Raw genomic sequence first — 17390 nt, 5'->3', positions numbered from 1 at the left:
TGGAGAACGGTTGCTTTGAGTTTTATTCACCAAGTACACACACAAAATGAACTTGTCATGGTTTATGTAGCTCCTATACTTACATACATACATACACTTACCTAAAGGATTATTAGGAACACCTGTTCAATTTCTCATTAATGCAATTAACCAATCACATTTGTTACTTTAATGCATTTAGGTGTGTGGTCCTGGTCAAGACAATCTCCTGAACTCCAAACTGAATGTCAGAATGGGAAAGAAGGGGATTTAAGCTCTTTTGAGCGTGACATGGTTGTTGAGAATAGGCCGACTGATTCAAGCTGATAGAAGAGCAACTTTAACTGAAGGAACCACTCGAGGTATGCAGCAAAGCATTTGTGAAGCCACAACACGCACAACCTTGAGGTGGATGGGCTACAACAGCAGAAGACCCCACCGGTTACCACCCATCTCCACTACAAATAGAAAAAAGAGGCTACAATTTGCACAACCTCAGTAAAATTGGACAGTTGAAGACTGGAAAAATGTTGCCTGGTCTGATGAGTCTCAATTTCTGTTGAGACATTCAGATGGTAGAGTCAAAATTTGGTGTAAACAGAATGAGAACATGGATCCATCATGCCTTGTTACCACTGTGCAGGCTGGTGGTGTAATGATGTTCGGGATGTTTTCTTGGCACACTTTAGGCCCCTCGGTGCCAATTGGGCATTGTTTAAATGCCACGGCCTACCTAAAGCATTGTTTCTGACCCTGTCCATCCCTTTATGACCACCATGTACCCATCCTCTGATGGCTACTTCCAGCAGAATAATGCACCATGTCACAAAGCTCGAATCATTTCAAATTGGTTTCTTGAACATAACAATGAGTTCACTGTACTAAAATGGCCCCCACAGTCACCAGATCTCAACCCAATAGAGCATCTTTGGGATGTGGTGGAATGGGAGCTTCATGCCCTGGATGTGCATCCCACAAATCTCCATCAACTGCAAGATGCTATCCTATCAATCTGGGCCAACATTTCTAAAGAATGCTTTCAGCACCTTGTTGAATCAATGCCACGTAGAATTAAGGCAGTTCTGAAGACGAAAGGGGGTCAAACACAGTATTAGTATGGTGTTCCTAATAATCCTTTAGGTGAGTGTACATACATACAGTATATACATAAACATTCCTGGACAGGGCTTATCATAGTCCCAGACTAAAATGCATGTTTGAGCTGCCTTAACTTAAAAAGATCTTGCATCAACATATCTTAACATATATCAGTGCCATTGTTTTGTCTCAATGTGCACATCAATATTGTTTTTGTAAGATATGTTTGTAAAAAATTACTTAAATGTCCCAATATAATTAAGGTCTGTATTTATCTAAAACCTGTCCGGGAAACCACCCCTAAATATAATTCGAATTAATCCTGATTAAAATGTTAAATTGAAAAAATGGCATTAATGCATAGTTTAATAACTTTCTGTTATACTGGCACACACTTTTTTGTATTTCCTTTCTCTCTTGCATGATTTGTTAATAGTTTCACATTAACTATGTCTTTCGAAATTACTGGTTAAAACTGGTTCTGTGAGCACCCAACTGTAAATAATGTTCTCTGTGTCTTGCAGTAAAATTAAAGGCATAGTTCACCCAAAACTAAATGGGGACAGAATATTAAATATTTTGAACAACAGAAAATGATCAAATCTTTCTGTTTATTACCTGCACGGTTATGTTAATTTTCATCTGGGGCTGTTTGCAAAATGAGATCAGTAAACAGAAATAGAGCAGATGGTTTGTTTTCCCCCTTTGAGAAATCAGCTATGGCACCATCGCATCTGCAAATAATCCTGATCAGAGAGAAAGAGAGAGAGAGGAAGTTTGCCATGAGACAGCCCAATAGATCTGGCTCCTTCTAATGCTTGCTCATTTCTCCCTCACATTATAAACAACAATCCCTCCCCACACACACATTTAACTATACACACTCATACAGATAACACACATACACCGAAACAATGACACCTAACCACCATTTGTGTAAACAGTGCCTGCCTCAATATGCACTGGATAGATAGCTTATTTAAATGGATTACATACTGTACAGTAAATCTCATTGTTAAAAGCTTAATATGATGGCTGGGAGTTTATGGCTTCAAAGAACGTTTTATGTGGCGGAAAAGATTAACAAAGGTGATATTGTCATATGAAATGTTGAAGAATGGACAAAAGGAAACTTGTAAGCATCATATTTCACACAATACACTTTTTTTGTCTCCAGTACGTTTCTAAGCGTTTGTTTGTGTCTAAGTTTTATTTACATTAGTATGTGTTTTTGACATCTTAAATTCATTCCAGGCATCTTCCTGCGTCATGTCCGTCTGGAAACGCAAACTTTGTCTCACTTGGTGTGCATGAAGTGTGGTGAAGGTTTCATAATTTTGTAAATATGACTGGAGTCATATTAAACTCGTTTCTTAACATACAGTACTTACAAAATATCTTCATGTAGTTCTTACCAAAATAGTTAGTGTTGCTTGCTAAGCCAAGATTTTTTAAATCCCCAAACACGCAAGTATTAATCCACATCTTGCACTATTTGTGTTGCAGACATGAATCATACCTCAATTTATGCGGCTTGTTGAAGGGAAGTGTGCTATTGCTTTTCTAAGCAATCAGCTTTTGTCTGGTAGATGATGAAATTGGTGAAAAAAACACATTTTTTTTTTATTAAACCTGTGGGATGTGGACTCGAGAGGGACATTAATATCATAGGCGGTGGCCTGTTTTTACTTACGCCAATAACTTAAAACCTGGCAACCATCAGCACACCCTAGCAAACATAATTTAACATATTAACAATCACTCAGAACACCTTAGCAACCATACAGTAATGCCTTGGAAACCACCCTTGCATCCTGATAGCGAGTTTGTGGTCAAGCACTGCTCACATTTTGTTGAGAAACTGTAAATATGTAGTTAATAGGTAAGTTAATTATAGGCGTTTAACCATGATTGAACTCGGTTTTAACTACCACACTTTGTAGATTTCATAATATTTTATAATAATGTTACATAACTACTTGTTTCATTATTTGTCAGGTTTCAGTTTCTGGTCCATTAAGTTTAGTAGCTTAAGTGCAATCAAACAGATGACTGATTTTGACCTTGTACAATGATTTCTTATGAGAGCAACTAGACCTTGACTGTCCCAAATGACATCCTTTTTGAGTTTGGTGCATTTGTCTGGCTTTAAATCTTTCAGTCTGTTGTATCCTTCTGTGTTGAGTCTGTCCGTGTATTTTACACCTAAAAATACCTACAAATGTAATTATGTGTACATTTACTGAGACAAGCAGTATGACTGAAATCGTGACACCAGTGATGCTGCTTATGCTGAGTTGTGCTAATTAATATGTGTTGACTTGAATTTACCCCACAATGGAACCCATTGAGAGTTTGAAGGGGAATGCTGAGCAGAGGTGTAAAGTACTCGAGTAAATGTACTTCGTTACTGTACTTAAGTATTTTTTGGGCTACTTTGTACTTGTACTGAGTATCAAAAATATAGGCAACTTTTACTCTCTACTCAATTACATTTTTGATTGGGTATTTGTACTCTTTACTCCACTACATTTGAAATGACACTTAACGTTACTCGCTACATTGTTTATTCGTCAAATAAAAACGAGACGAAAGTGTCAGAGGGTAATGATGGATAGAATCTGTGGTCGCGAGGTTACACGCACACACACAACTGAGGGACTTCATTTGGCGTTGCGCAGAGCAAACGTATGAAATCAAAGTACTGCGAGAGCGAATCAAATGCATATGGAGAAGTCTGGTCTCGCGGTACTTTGATGTCAAACGCTGAATGGCTTGCGTTGAGCCACCGTAGCGGGACATTTGCGTGCTGCGTATGTCATAAACTGTAGAGAAAAGTTCGCGTCTGGTCTGAGAGAAGAGATAAAGAGCAAACATATGGATGCATATCACATTTGCTTCTGTCAAGGGCCCCTTTGTTAAACATGTGATGCTACAATCAAAACAAAAGTGATGCGCGATTGCAGGAGGGTCATCCCGCACCTCAAAGGCAAGCACAAATGTTTATATACTCTGACGCTACTGTATCAGCTAACCTGAGCTGGTTACATAACTTGATATAACTTACTATATAAGCCAAAATAAACCAGCGAGGTCCTGTACTGATTGCCCGAGTAACTTAAGTACATTATAAGATTAATAATAAGTGTACAATTTCACTGTCCTCACATTTAATCAAGTATGCTGTAATGTATTTACTGTAAAGAGGGATGCATGACGGAAGAAATGTAGTGCACTTAATGTGAGATAGTGGTGTTACGTACTACATGTGTTAACAATTAATCTTTCAAATGAACAACTTCACGTTTTTAATATGCATTATCATATTTCTGTTAGTTTAATTTTAGTTTACAGGAATTTTTTAAATATTAAAATTATATCTTTTTTAGGATAGGCCTATATAAGAATATTTGGTAATGTTAACAAGATTTTAATAAAGTATTAGTAATTGTTGAAATTAACATTAACAACGATGAATAAATGCTGTATAAGTGCAGTTCATTATTAGTTCATGTTGAGTAATGTAGCTAACTAATGTTAACTAATGAACCTTATTGTAAAGTGTTTCCATATATTTATATAACAAAATTAGGCTATATATTTTTCAGCATGGCACATTCAAGTACACAATGACACTAGACTAAAATTAAATGGGTTTAAATTAAATTGAATGTAGATTTCTAGACTAAAATCTCATGGCATTTAGTTGAATAAAATTAGACTAAAACTAAATCAATTCAGATGACATAAAATATGACTAAAACTTAATTCAATTTTTGTCAAAAGACTATGACTATGTTTAATCTGTGTTTGGAGTTAAAGGAGTTTGATTTCTTTTCTATATCAGGAAATAAAACCTCATAAATAAACTTTCTTAGTTTTCACTGCCCAGATCTACAATGTCTCTTTGTGTTGAGGACTAGTGCATCTTTGAGCCAACATTCAGTACGAGTAAAAATACTTGAGTACTTTTAAATTGGGTTACTTTAATACTTTTACTCAAGTCGTATTGAAATTGGTAACTTGTAACTTGTAGTGGAGTAATTTTTACAGTAAGGAATTTGTACTTTTACTCAAGTATGGCTTTCAGCTACTCTTTACACCTCTGATGCTGAGATGAGGCTTTAAAAATATTTAGTTATATCTTAATGTAAAGATATATAGGCTGTCTTATACTGTTTAAATCATTACAAAAAAAACAAATAGTTTTGTCATTTAGTTTGTCCCCACAAATTGTTTCTTTTCATAAATTCTAAACCTTTTAAAAACCTCATTCATCTCTCTAGTAGATGTATCTGTTCTTATGAATATCACACAAACATCCATCTCACATATATCCTTTTACCACTGCACCAGTCTCTTTCCATGATGTTACAGCTGTGCTTCACTGTGGTATAGTTTTATCTTTGTTTGGTGTAGCAGTGTCTCTCTGTGTTACAGCTGTGCTTTGCTGTGGTTATAGTTTTATATTTTTTTTGTGTAGCTGTGTCTCCCTGTGTAACAGCTGTGCTTCGCTGTGGTATAGTTTTCTCTTTGTCTGGTGCATCAATGTCTCTCTGTGTTACAGTTGTGCTTCGCTGTGGTATAGTTTTATCTTTGTTTGGTGTAGCAGTGTCTCTCTGTGTTACAGCTGTGCTTCGCTGTGGTATAGTTTTATCTTTGTTTTGGTGTAGCTGTGTCTCTCTGTGTTACAGTTGTGCTTTGCTGTGGTATAGTTTTATCTTTGTTTTGTGTAGCTGTGTCTCCCTGTTACAGCATTGCTTCGCTATTGTATAGTTTTATCTTTGTTTGGTGTAGCAGTGTCTCTCTGTGTTACAGCTGTGCTTCGCTGTGGTATAGTTTTATCTTTGTTTGTAGCAGTGTCTCTCTGTGTTACAGCTGTGCTTCACTGTGGTATAGTTTTATCTTTGCTTGGTGTAGCTGTGTCTCCCTGTGTTACAGCTGTGCTACACTGTGGTATACTTATCTTTATCTTTGTTTTGGTGTAGCAGTGTCTCTCTGTGTTACAGTTGTGCTTTGCTGTGGTATAGTTTTATCTTTGTTTTGTAGCTGTGTCTCCCTATGTTACAGCTGTGCTTCACTGTGGTATAGTTTTATCTTTGTTTGGTGTAGTTGTGTCTCTCTGTGTTACAACTTTGCTTCGTTGTGCTATAGTTGTGTCTTTGTGTGGTGTTGCTATGTCTCCATGTGCTTCAGCTATGCTTTGCTGTGGTATAGTTGTGTCTTTGTGTGGTGTAGTTGTTTCTCCCTGTGCTCCAGCTTTGCTTTGCTATAGTTGTGTCTTTGTGTGGTTTTGCTACGTCTCCCTGTGTTTCAGCTTTGCCTTGCTATGTGCTGTAGTTGTGTCTTTGTGTGGTGAAGCTGTGTCTTCCTGTTGTACAGCTGTGCTGTAATCGTGTGCTTCAGCTGTGGTATGGTGTAGCTGTGTCTTGCTGTGCTATATCTCATTCTGGGTGTGCTAAAGCTGTGTTGTACTACACTTAGATGTGTCTCAGTTTTCTCTATCTGTGTATTGGCCACCTCATGACTGGCTAGTTTTTCTTGGCTGGCTGTTGGCTGCCTATTGGATTGGGCCTGTGGTCAGGGCGATGGGTGTGGAAGCAGACGCGCACATTCCTCTCTCTCTCTCTCTCTCTCTCTCTCTCTCTCTCTCTCTCTCTCTCTCTCTCTCTCTCTCTCTCTCTCTATTCCACTCTCCACACCAAAACCGGCAACATTGGCCTGGGAGTGAAGTTACAGCTGCAGAGACACTCCGCTGTCTAGTGTGTTTACAAATGACCTCATATTTGTTGAGATTTTGTATTTTATAGAGACATAGAAGGAATTGAAATAGATACAGTATGGGTGGACACAAGCAACCACTCATCAAATTCACTCATCACCAACGCTCACATGGATATTAGGCACGCTGCTCTTTAAGGAGGACTGGGTTCATGGAAAACAAAGTTGCTTGTTTATGTGCAGACGTTTTAATTAATACGACCACACGGTCTCAAGTTGCTGTCATGCCACTGTGAATCTTTTGATAATTTTCGATAAGCCACAATAGTGCTCATTATGTGTTATCCCAAAGCAGTACTCTGTGTTGGGCATTGAGAGCCTGTATCAAATCAGCAGCAAAGTCTAATAATATTTTATGATTTACAATCAATTGCTATGTTGTTGTGATATCACATCCACATCAATTGGGTTATGAAACCTAAACTGCTATAAAAATAACCATCTGAAAAGACATATGACAAATAGCTTCTTCAGTTCTGTTATCAGGAGCATTTCAACTGAAGGAATGGTTCATCACATTTTTATTGTTTTGTGTGTTTTCATAACCCCGGCTGCACGAATCAAAAAGCAGTATAGACCAGTATTGCATACTTTTGTAAGAAGCACCTGTGTTTGGAGACATTCCATACGCTTTATCTTGTCCTGAGGAACACCTGTAAAGCAGACAGTACTCCAGAATAAACACACCAACTCTATGTCCAGGTTAAGGTCTGTCTGGTGTTTGGCATAGATCCTCTGTATTGCTAATCTTTTTGAAACTCACAGAAGAGCTATTAGATTTTGATGAATGTTCTGTCCTCAGTCTGTATACATTGTGTACTATGTAGGCCATACTGAGGAGTATATTCCAATTCTTTAGTGCCAAAGTTTTTTTGTTAATATATAGCTTGAAGTTAAAACAATTTGATTTTGCAACTTGCAAGTCAATTTAACCTGCTTTTTTAAGTTTTGACCTGTGATAAGTTGACATAACTTATAAAAGCAAGTTGAAATTGTTAACTTTTTAAACTTTTTAAGTTAAAGTAACATAAAAATATATGTTGATTAGTGTATTTTTTACAGTGTGTGTATATACTGTATATATAAACAGTGTATATATAAACTTTGCTATGTGGTTGCTAAGGTGCTCTGAATTGTGGTTACCATGTTGCGGTGCGGTTGCTATTCGCTTGTCATGTCTGACGCCACACACCATTGCTTTTCTGATCCAAAAGCTCTCAGATGCTTAAAGCAAACAACAAACAATACTAATATACATTCATTGTGTGCTGTAAAACTACCAAATAATTACATTTCTAACCTTTATTTCTATACCGACATCTCAGATGGCCAGACAGTGATTCATCTTTTAGTGACCCCAAAGGGAAATTTAAGGGAAACTTAGATCCAGAGATACTATTTCTTAAAGGATTAGTCCATTTTCTTAAAAAACAAATACAGATCATTAACTCACCACCATGTCATCCAAAATTTTGATGTCTTTCTTTGTTCAGTCGGGAAGAAATTATGTTTTTTGAGAAAAACATTCCAGGATTTTTCTCATTTTAATGGACTTTAATGGACCCAAACACTTAACAGTTTTAATGCAGTTTAAAATTGCAGTTTCAAAGGACTCTAAACGATCTCAAACGAGGCATAAGGGTCTTAACTAGCAAAACGATTGTAATTTTTGGCAAGAAAAATAAAAAATATGCACTTTTAAACCACAACTTCTCGTTTTCCTCTGGTCCTGTGACTCGCCAGCGCGACCTCACGCAATACGTCATCATGTCAAGAGGTCATGGATGATGTATGCAAAACTGCGCCCCAGTGTTTAAAGTGTAGAGAAAGAGGACCGTTCCGACCTTGTTGTATGTGGAATGATACTAATTAATGTCTTTGTGTCAGTTTATGGAAACTGCATTGAAACTGCATTAAAACTGTTAAGTGTTGGGGTCCATTAAAGTCCATTAAAATTAGAAAAATCTTGGAATGTTTTTCTCAAAAAACATAATTTCTTCCCGACTGAACAAAGAAAGACATCAACATTTTGGATGACATGGTGGTGAGTAAATTATCTGGATTTTTTTAAGAACATTGACTAATCCCTTAAAGAGATAGTTCACTCAAAAATTAAAATTATGTCATCATTTACTCACTCTCATGTTGTTACAAACCCGCATACATTTCTTTTTTCTGATGAACACAAAGGAAGGCTTTTTGAGAAATGTTCGTAATTAAACCATGGAAACAGAAGCCACGCCCACTATTTGCCTATGTGATATTCCGTTGCACTCGGAAATACAGTACATCACAAAATGGAAGTCGAATGTGACTTCCTGTTTACAGGGACATTAACAAGTTGATGGGGTTAGAAGGATGGTACATATTAGGTCTCCTGTGAAGGAACTACATTTTTTACTTATTTTATCACCCCTCGGGTAAAAAAATCATACACCTGATTGAGAAAAAAGTAATAGCCCTCTCCTTTCTTTGACAAGCCACATAAGGTACAAACAATGCAATACACGTTACATGCTGAAGTTAAATACTTCTTTTTAGGGTTTGTTTTTAGATCCCTTAATATAGTTGCAGAAATGTATCTGGATTTGCTCGATTTACCTGGATTTCTAAATAAATTGGTGTTGAATCTGAACTAACCTTTAACTAATCATAACAATAGGCAAACACATTCTGCCTAATTAAATATCATGCAAATTAAAGCTGCAATCTGTAACTTTTGCCTCTTTATCCCCATCTCTGTTTGAAACATAAAACTTCAGTTATGTGTGTTGTGCTTGGCCCTGCTACCCCGCTTAAAGTGGATCTGTTATTATACAGACATGACAATTAGAAAAAAAAACTAAAAGTGAATATCCGATAAAAAGTAATCTGTAAAAAAGTAATATATCTGCCATGTTTGTTCTGAATAAAAGTACTTAATAAGTTGACATGTTTACATGATACTCCCCAGATGATTGTCGTTTAAACGTTAGATTCTAATCAACTGTTAAACAAGCTACAAACAATCTATTTGCAGCAACACACCCATGTGATATATTAGCCGGGTCCTCTTTTTTTGTACGGACGTGGTGTAATCAAGCAATGAGTTCAAGTTCAAGTTATTTTTCCCTCAAATTCGACCTGACCAAGCCAATTATATGTGACCCTGGACCACAAATCCAGTCATAACTAGCACGGGTATATTTGTAGCAAAATGCAGCCAAAAATGCATTGTATGGGTCAATTATAGTTTTTTATGCCAAAAATCATTAGGATATTAGGTAAAAATAAGATATTTCGTAAATTTCCTACCGTAAATATATCAAAACTTTCTTTTTGTAAATGCCTTCATTTGCACAACTTTAAAGGCGATTTTCTCAATATTTAGATTTGCATCCTCACATTCCAAATTTTTAAATACTCAGATTTTAAGTATCTTAGGATAGGTCAAATGCTGTCTTATCCGAACAAACCATACATCAACGGAAATCTTATTTATTCAACTTTCAATTGATCTCAAACATGATCTTCAAACATCTCAAACATACCATGCAAACATTCAGTGCACCACACACTTTCCTGCAGTTGTATGTATGATAGCAATAGCAATGTTTAGTAAGCACCACTAATAAGAATTGTGTCAGTTTTGTTTGGAAAAACAAAGATTTTATCTTGAGTTTAGGAGAGAGACGCATAGTATGAGAACATAAACACACAAATTCTTTCTCTTTAAACACAAACAGCTTATAATTCTTCTTTAGCAGGTCTCAAAACAAACCAGCTCTTTAAAACAGTCATTCTTATAGTAGAGGACTGCAGTAAACATTTAGAATTCGTTCTGTGTTTCTGTTTGTTGTGTATGTGATGTATTGCACTGCTGGCATTGAGCCGGTCCAAGCCTACCATTACCAATCAATGGCTGACTGTTGACCTTTCACCTCTGTTGTAACTGGAGCTCGTAACTCTGTGATAAAGCCGGTTAGACTCCGCTTGCATAGTGGGCACTCCTGGGGCCTGATACTCCTGAAAGCTGATATAGCCTTTGTGAGTCTTTGTGCTATTGCTTCAGACTGTCCCATGTTGGTCATGTCCATTGTTGGGAGCGATGACTGTTATATTTAGCACACCAGCCTCCACATACCCATCCCACTAATTGACACTAATTTTGCTCTGGTTAAATCAGATCCAACCGGGCACTCGTTCCATTCTGTGGATGTAGACACAGTCGTGTACACTATTTAACACAAGTGCTTGTGGCTCATTATAACAGGATATTACAAGTCACATTGTGGAGTTGGGTTGTACACATACTGTTTGTTGTAGCTCCTTTTTAAACCGTATAGTCGTAACTTTCTACGCCTTCTTTGTTCCAACTAGTAAAAGGATGAACGTTTCTTAAGACGCATTTACCGCACACACCAAACAATAACCGTACACACTTCAAAACACACACATACGCATTCATCACTTTCCTGCTTATTCACACGAACACACCTCGCCTGATTTAGTGTGTAGTGTATATAAAAGCTGTATTGAATTACACCTCTGCTTTAATTGGACTAGTGGTACAGTGAGCCGCTGTCACAATGAAAAATCGTCCTTTCAGGGCCAGTGAAATGTCTAACCGCTGGGTTGTCGGTGGACGAAGGGAAAGAAAAAGTTAATTGTCCTCTGGCTCGCGTTCAAGCTCTGTCGTAATTGCACAGAAATCTCGAGGAACTTTCAGCACCGAGGCTTTATTTATTTGCCTCCTTCCCCTGTTTTAAAGTCGACTGTGCTCTAAAATGGGCCCCCGGGCATGCAGGGGACCCCCTGAGAGAAGGTCTCCATCTCTTTCCTGCAGTCGGTTTGGTTCTCACTGGCTGGCATGCTGAGTTCAGGGCCCAGAATTAATTAAGTCGCATGCTTTCCTGTTGATCCCACCACTACGCAGTCGCTCTACCAAATGGTGGACTTCCTCCCTGTGGGGTTAAATCTCTCCAAACGTAGGCTGCTGTGGATGGTATTAAATGCGGCATGTGACCATAGTTGCTGAGATCGAATTTCTTGTAAACTAGATTCAATTGAAAACGACCAGATTAAACCCCCACTTCAACCATCAGTGTGACTTTGCAAGGTGCCGGTATTATATTTATGGATTTGGAGACACATTTTTATCAGTATTTGTGGGGATCAACCCTATGACCAAATTCATGCTATAGAAATGCACTACCAATTGAACTAGAGGAACAAGTTTCATCACCGACACTTATGACGCTTTTCCAGTGCATAGTACCCCCACGCCATTGGGCGGGGTCAGCTCATTTTGGGGGAAAACACTGTCTGAGAGAATCGTCACCACCAAGTTCACTGCTAAATGCAAGATTAGCTTTAACAAGCAAACCTGTTGTCATCTGTTGTCAACTCCCTTTAGCTGTGAAAAACATCCACAGGCTGAGAATCAGGAACACCATACCAATATTTTCCAGACTTTCACGACAGGCACATCCGCATGTATGCACAGCATTTTTACAACTTAAATGAGGCTCAGTGGAGTGCGTCCACTAATGCCACGAGTGTTTGTACAGAAATCATGTGAAACAGAAGTAGTGAAAACACCTATTTGTGGTGGTCAATTTTGATTTTGTATGGAAATTTATGTATGGGAAACACTGCATTCCAACGATGCTCCCTGTTGCTCGCTCCCACTTTTTGTATGATGTCACAGCAGTAGGCAGCACAAATATATAATGACACACCTATAATCCCTCCCACTCTGAAGTGGTACTAAACTCAATGAAAAAGTTAACCGAGCCAAAGTAAAGTGAGCTGACACGACCTGACCGTGGAGTACTATGCAATGGAAAAGCGACATAAAATAGTTGCAGTCAGGGGCAGAGCCAGATATTGCAGACATTGGGGGCTTAGCCCAAATCTAGGGGATTCAAAGCATGATCCCCTGCTAATATTTTTTCTCCATTTACTGCAGCTTTATAAAGTAAAATTAAGTTTTAATCCTATCTTATCCTATTGTCATTAGCCTACAGCAAACATATTTTGGGATAAGAGAAGTTAAAGTGCCATTGTCAAAATTTGTTATGTTACAGTTTTAAAATGCCAATACAGAGTACACAGCAAGGTTCTCTGTATTGTCATTTTGAAACTGTAACATACATTTTTTTGACAATGACACTTTAACTTCTCTTATCCAAAAATATGTTTGCTGTAGGCTAATCCAGTAACTATCTGACTACATTGCGAATTTCAGAGAAATGCATATGGACAAAACATAAGCTGTAACTATTTTCACCTTCTTACTTCTGACGTCTTTCAATAAATAAATTCTATATCCGTCTATAAAAAGGGATGTGTGCAAAAAGCAAGTTTTTTTTAAAGTGTAACTTCGTTGCGATTAAATGTACTTTAAATATAACGTTACCAACGGCAGTGTGCAGCAGAACAGTTAGACTAGATCAGAGCGCTAACAGTAGCCGTTAGCCAGGCAGATAATATATCAGTTGACGCTATTTAACAGTATTTACATCACATAGTCCAAACCACTGATATATTTATAAGCAGCATGCAAAAACATCTCTCTGACACTTATAAAAAACAGTTTTATATAGTACTGACAAGAACGAAGTCTAATAATAACCGAGTGCTCGTATCGCATTAAGATGAAATGGTAAACCAATAGTAACATTATAGAAGTATATAGTTTTATTAACTTTTACCTTGCGCCAAAACAATAACAACACAAAAGACACTAAATATGAATAAGAAAACAAGTTTCATCATGACACCAAATACTGCTGATTTGATCTCATTTTGACGATCATAAACAAACAAGGCCAACATGAGAGCCAGGGAATCCCTGTCAGAGATGTAGCCCAGAGAGGGCGGTGGTCAGCGGGGCGAGTGAACACTGACGTCCGCTCATGTTTTGGTTCTTATTCGTACCGAATCTCACTAAGCAAACGTTCAAACAGGCGCTATCTTTACTAATCGACTGTAGATTTAAATATAATACATATATATTCTCGACTGAACTAATCTTAAAACTACACTTTGTGACCAAGAAATTGTAATATTTAAAAACGGCGAATTTGTCCATTGAGTTAATATGAGATTCAAAGCAGCCGAAAGTGTTACCTGTCATTCTGGCCGCCCTCAAATCTGTTGCGGAAGAAGTAGTTCTCAAACAAAGAGGCTTTTAAAATTACTCCGTTGTTGTTTTCTAGTTTTCGTTTTTCAAACGTGTGGTGTCGAACTGTTGTATAAAAGCAATATCGCTCTCGGAGTCGTGTGATATAGAGCTATATCACACTCCTACTCGAGCGATATTGCTTAAATATACACTATAACAGTAATAACGAAGGCACTGTAATAATAAAGACACTTTAAATGCGTTTACTGTGGGGAGATTCAGCCTTCTACTCGCATCTCTCATTCAATTTTCATTGGAGTGAGGGACCGGAGAGTTTAATGGTTTTTACACCCTTTTTAAATTTTTTAAACCCTAGTTAGTGTGCAATGTTGCTATAATGGCACAAATAATACCTGTAAAATGATAAAGCTCAAAGTTCACTGCCAGACGATATAACACAATTCGCCTTTCAAAGCCTACAGCGAGCGGCCGGTTTGGACTACCGTCCTCTACTTCCTGCTTTAATGACATCACTAGGACAGTTTTTTGACTAAACTCCGCCCACAGGAATACGTCAGTCGCCAGCTAAGCTAACGGCAAGCTAAGCTGCTATCGAATCACAACACACTGAACAAACTACACAATCAGAACTCGTTACATATTTCTGAAGGAGGGACTTCATAGAACAAGGAAGACATCAGCCCGTTTTTAGGACAGTGAAAATAGCGCTATAGAGATAAGTAAATTGTGTGAAAAATACCGCGTTTTTTCACACGTCAAACATAAACACTCAAACATAAACACATGTTATGTTGTGCACTGTAAACACAATAAAAGCTTCAAAAACACAGAAAAAACAGGACCTTTAAAGCTGAATGCCGCCATCTGAAAGGATTCTTTTGACAAAACATTCGGGGCTTGAGCCCCAAAAGCCACCCCCTCGCTCCGCCCATGGTTGCAGTCTTCTCCCAGTGTTGATGTAATCATTATACGGTCCACTTTTTAATGCTGGTCCACTTACAGTGCATGTGATGCAATTTTCATAGAAGAGTGCGCGTGTACGTTGTACCCGTAGGTCGCACATGAACCTACAAGAGAAAGTATTATGTATATATATATATTGTGTCGCAATGCACAGAACGTCTGTGTACAATTAAACTATACTTTGCAAGGCTGTGCGTTTTACATACACGTAAAAAACTAAATAAGAAACACTGTCTTTGTCATGTTAAGTTGTTTGTGTTTACATCTGTGTACTGTTTGTTTTGTGTGTATAGCCTTTATTTGTTTAGTTTTTAAATTTGTGGATTTTTGTGATGTAAACGCAGCAGACATAAGGAATGGGAAATATGTGCCATATGAACCGTGTGTATATAAGTGCATTAGCTCATCTGTGTATCTTAAGCCAATAAGATTTTCTTCAGCTGGCTTGAAGGGAGACTTCACAGGGGACACTTCCACACATAGCTGGCGTGCCTCATCATATTTGATTTTGTTACCGATATCCTCTTACTCCCACCTCAGACTTTTTATGTTAAGCTAAATTAAAAACGCTTTAAATTCTTTAAGGAAAGAGATGGATTGTTAACATGCTGTTACAAAAGTTATTGTCCTGTAACAATCTCATATTCCTCACTCACATTTTGTTATGATGAATCTTTAATGTTTTGCAACTGTTGCATGTGCGCCATGTATTTTTTTCTTCTCTCATCCATGGCATATTTTTTCTCTTTCTTTCTTTCTCTCTCTCTTAGACTTGGCAGATAACCTGGCAATTGATGACTTAACGCTTCACGAGTTACTGCTGACTCCTAGACTGGGCACGGACACCCATGGAGGAGCATCTGTACCTGGAGGAGCACAGGCGTTGTACGTTCCCAGTGGAATCTTTATCTTTACCATCATTATCTTTACCCTGTTGGATTTCCAGTGATTATTAATCCAATCTGACCATCTTCAAACGCACTGATGAGAGTTTAAAAGAGATGCTACTGATGCCCGTGTATACATATGAATCTGATCAAGAACAGGAAAACATTTTTATGCTCAATTGCAACTTCTCATTTTTTAAATATATTTTTAAGGTGTACAGCATTTATTCATTTAACAATCACTTTTATCCAAAGCGAGTGAGGAATACAAGAAAGTGAGGAATCATAATGCCCAAACTGTGACATCATCATTCTTCTACAGCATGAGGAGCACCCAATACAGAATCGTGCTTGTATGCCACACAAGAGCCATGTGTTTTACATCGCATTTCCGCTATACACATGCCGTTTTACACAAAGGCCGAAGCCTTCTGTAGGAAAAGGAGCTTAATCTCCTTTGAAAAGACAAAGAGACGCTGCTTTTGCGAGTATATGGGCACTTAAGGAGAAGTAACCGTGACCGGCAGACTCTGCTGAATACATGTAACTGCACCAGTGGGCATAGACTATCTCTGACTGTCTCTCGTATATATACTTATGTGAGGTTCTCCTCTGCCACTCATTTCCTGTGCAGTAAATGGAGGACAGCACATCAAGGCATCGGCATGTTGTTGTGAAACCGTCTCTCTACAGGACGACACAGCTGTACTTTATTTCCAAAAGAAAGATGCTGTTTTATTAGTATGCCGACTTCTCTTTTCACAAATTGTGGTATTTTATATCTTATATCTTTCTTTAATTTGACTGCTTCTCTTTTTCTATATCTTATTGTAATTGTGTGATTAAACAAACACTTTGTCTTCAGTTACTGTTTTCTTATCACAACTCACCATAGCATTTGCATCCAAGGAAAGATAATTGATCATTAACTGAACTGTGCATGTCAAGTATCTGACCATTTGTTCGGTTATCTTCATATACAAAGGGCTAAATGTTAATTTCAGATCAGAATGATACTCTGAATCCGGAAAACCTGCTGTTTAAAAATTGACACTTTTCCTTTGTAACCTGTAAATTCATTACCGATCTCTTTGCAATGCTTAACAGACTCCATTATATCTGTACATGTGAAGGAGTGTTTCAAAACTGGACTTCATTTTTGACCTGGTTTCCAGTTCTTAAAGGATTAGTCCATTTTCTTTAAGAAAAGTCTAGATGGTTTACTCACCACAATGTCATCCAGGGTGTTGATGTCTTTCTTTGTTCAGTCGAGAGGAAGTTGTGTTTTTTGAGGAAAACATTCCAGGATACCCCAACACGTAACTTTTAATGCAGTTTCAACTGAGTTTCAAAGTACTCTAAACGCTAGCGAAACGATTGTCATTTTTTACAAGAGGAATAAAGAATATTCACTTTTAAATCACAATTTCTCATCTATCTCCGGTCCTGTGACACGCCAGCGTGACCTCACGCAATACATCATAATAGCCTCTTTCACACAGTAATTCTGGTAAATTACCATGAATTTACCAGAATGAATTTACTAGTAAATA

At 37.7% G+C, this 17390-nt stretch overlaps 1 protein-coding gene across 6 annotated transcripts in view; it reads left to right on the top strand.

The window, feature by feature from the left end:
- gpc3 (glypican 3) overlaps nt 1–16701 on the top strand; it is a 160858-nt gene extending 144157 nt beyond the window's left edge. For all 6 annotated transcript variants that reach the window (XM_055178090.2, XM_055178093.2, XM_055178091.2 and 3 more), the window contains exon 8: nt 15721–16701. In XM_055178090.2, the coding sequence (XP_055034065.2) occupies nt 15721–15899 (179 nt within the window). In that variant the 3' untranslated portion in view covers nt 15900–16701. The remainder of the gene's footprint in view (nt 1–15720) is intronic.
- The last annotated feature ends 689 nt before the right edge of the window (nt 16702–17390 follow it).

The sequence above is a fragment of the Misgurnus anguillicaudatus genome, chromosome 16 (genome assembly GCF_027580225.2).
Source record: "Misgurnus anguillicaudatus chromosome 16, ASM2758022v2, whole genome shotgun sequence".
Lineage (NCBI taxonomy): Eukaryota > Metazoa > Chordata > Actinopteri > Cypriniformes > Cobitidae > Misgurnus > Misgurnus anguillicaudatus.
The sequence above is the reverse complement of the archived record's forward strand: the minus strand, read 5'-3'. Positions and strand labels throughout refer to the sequence as shown.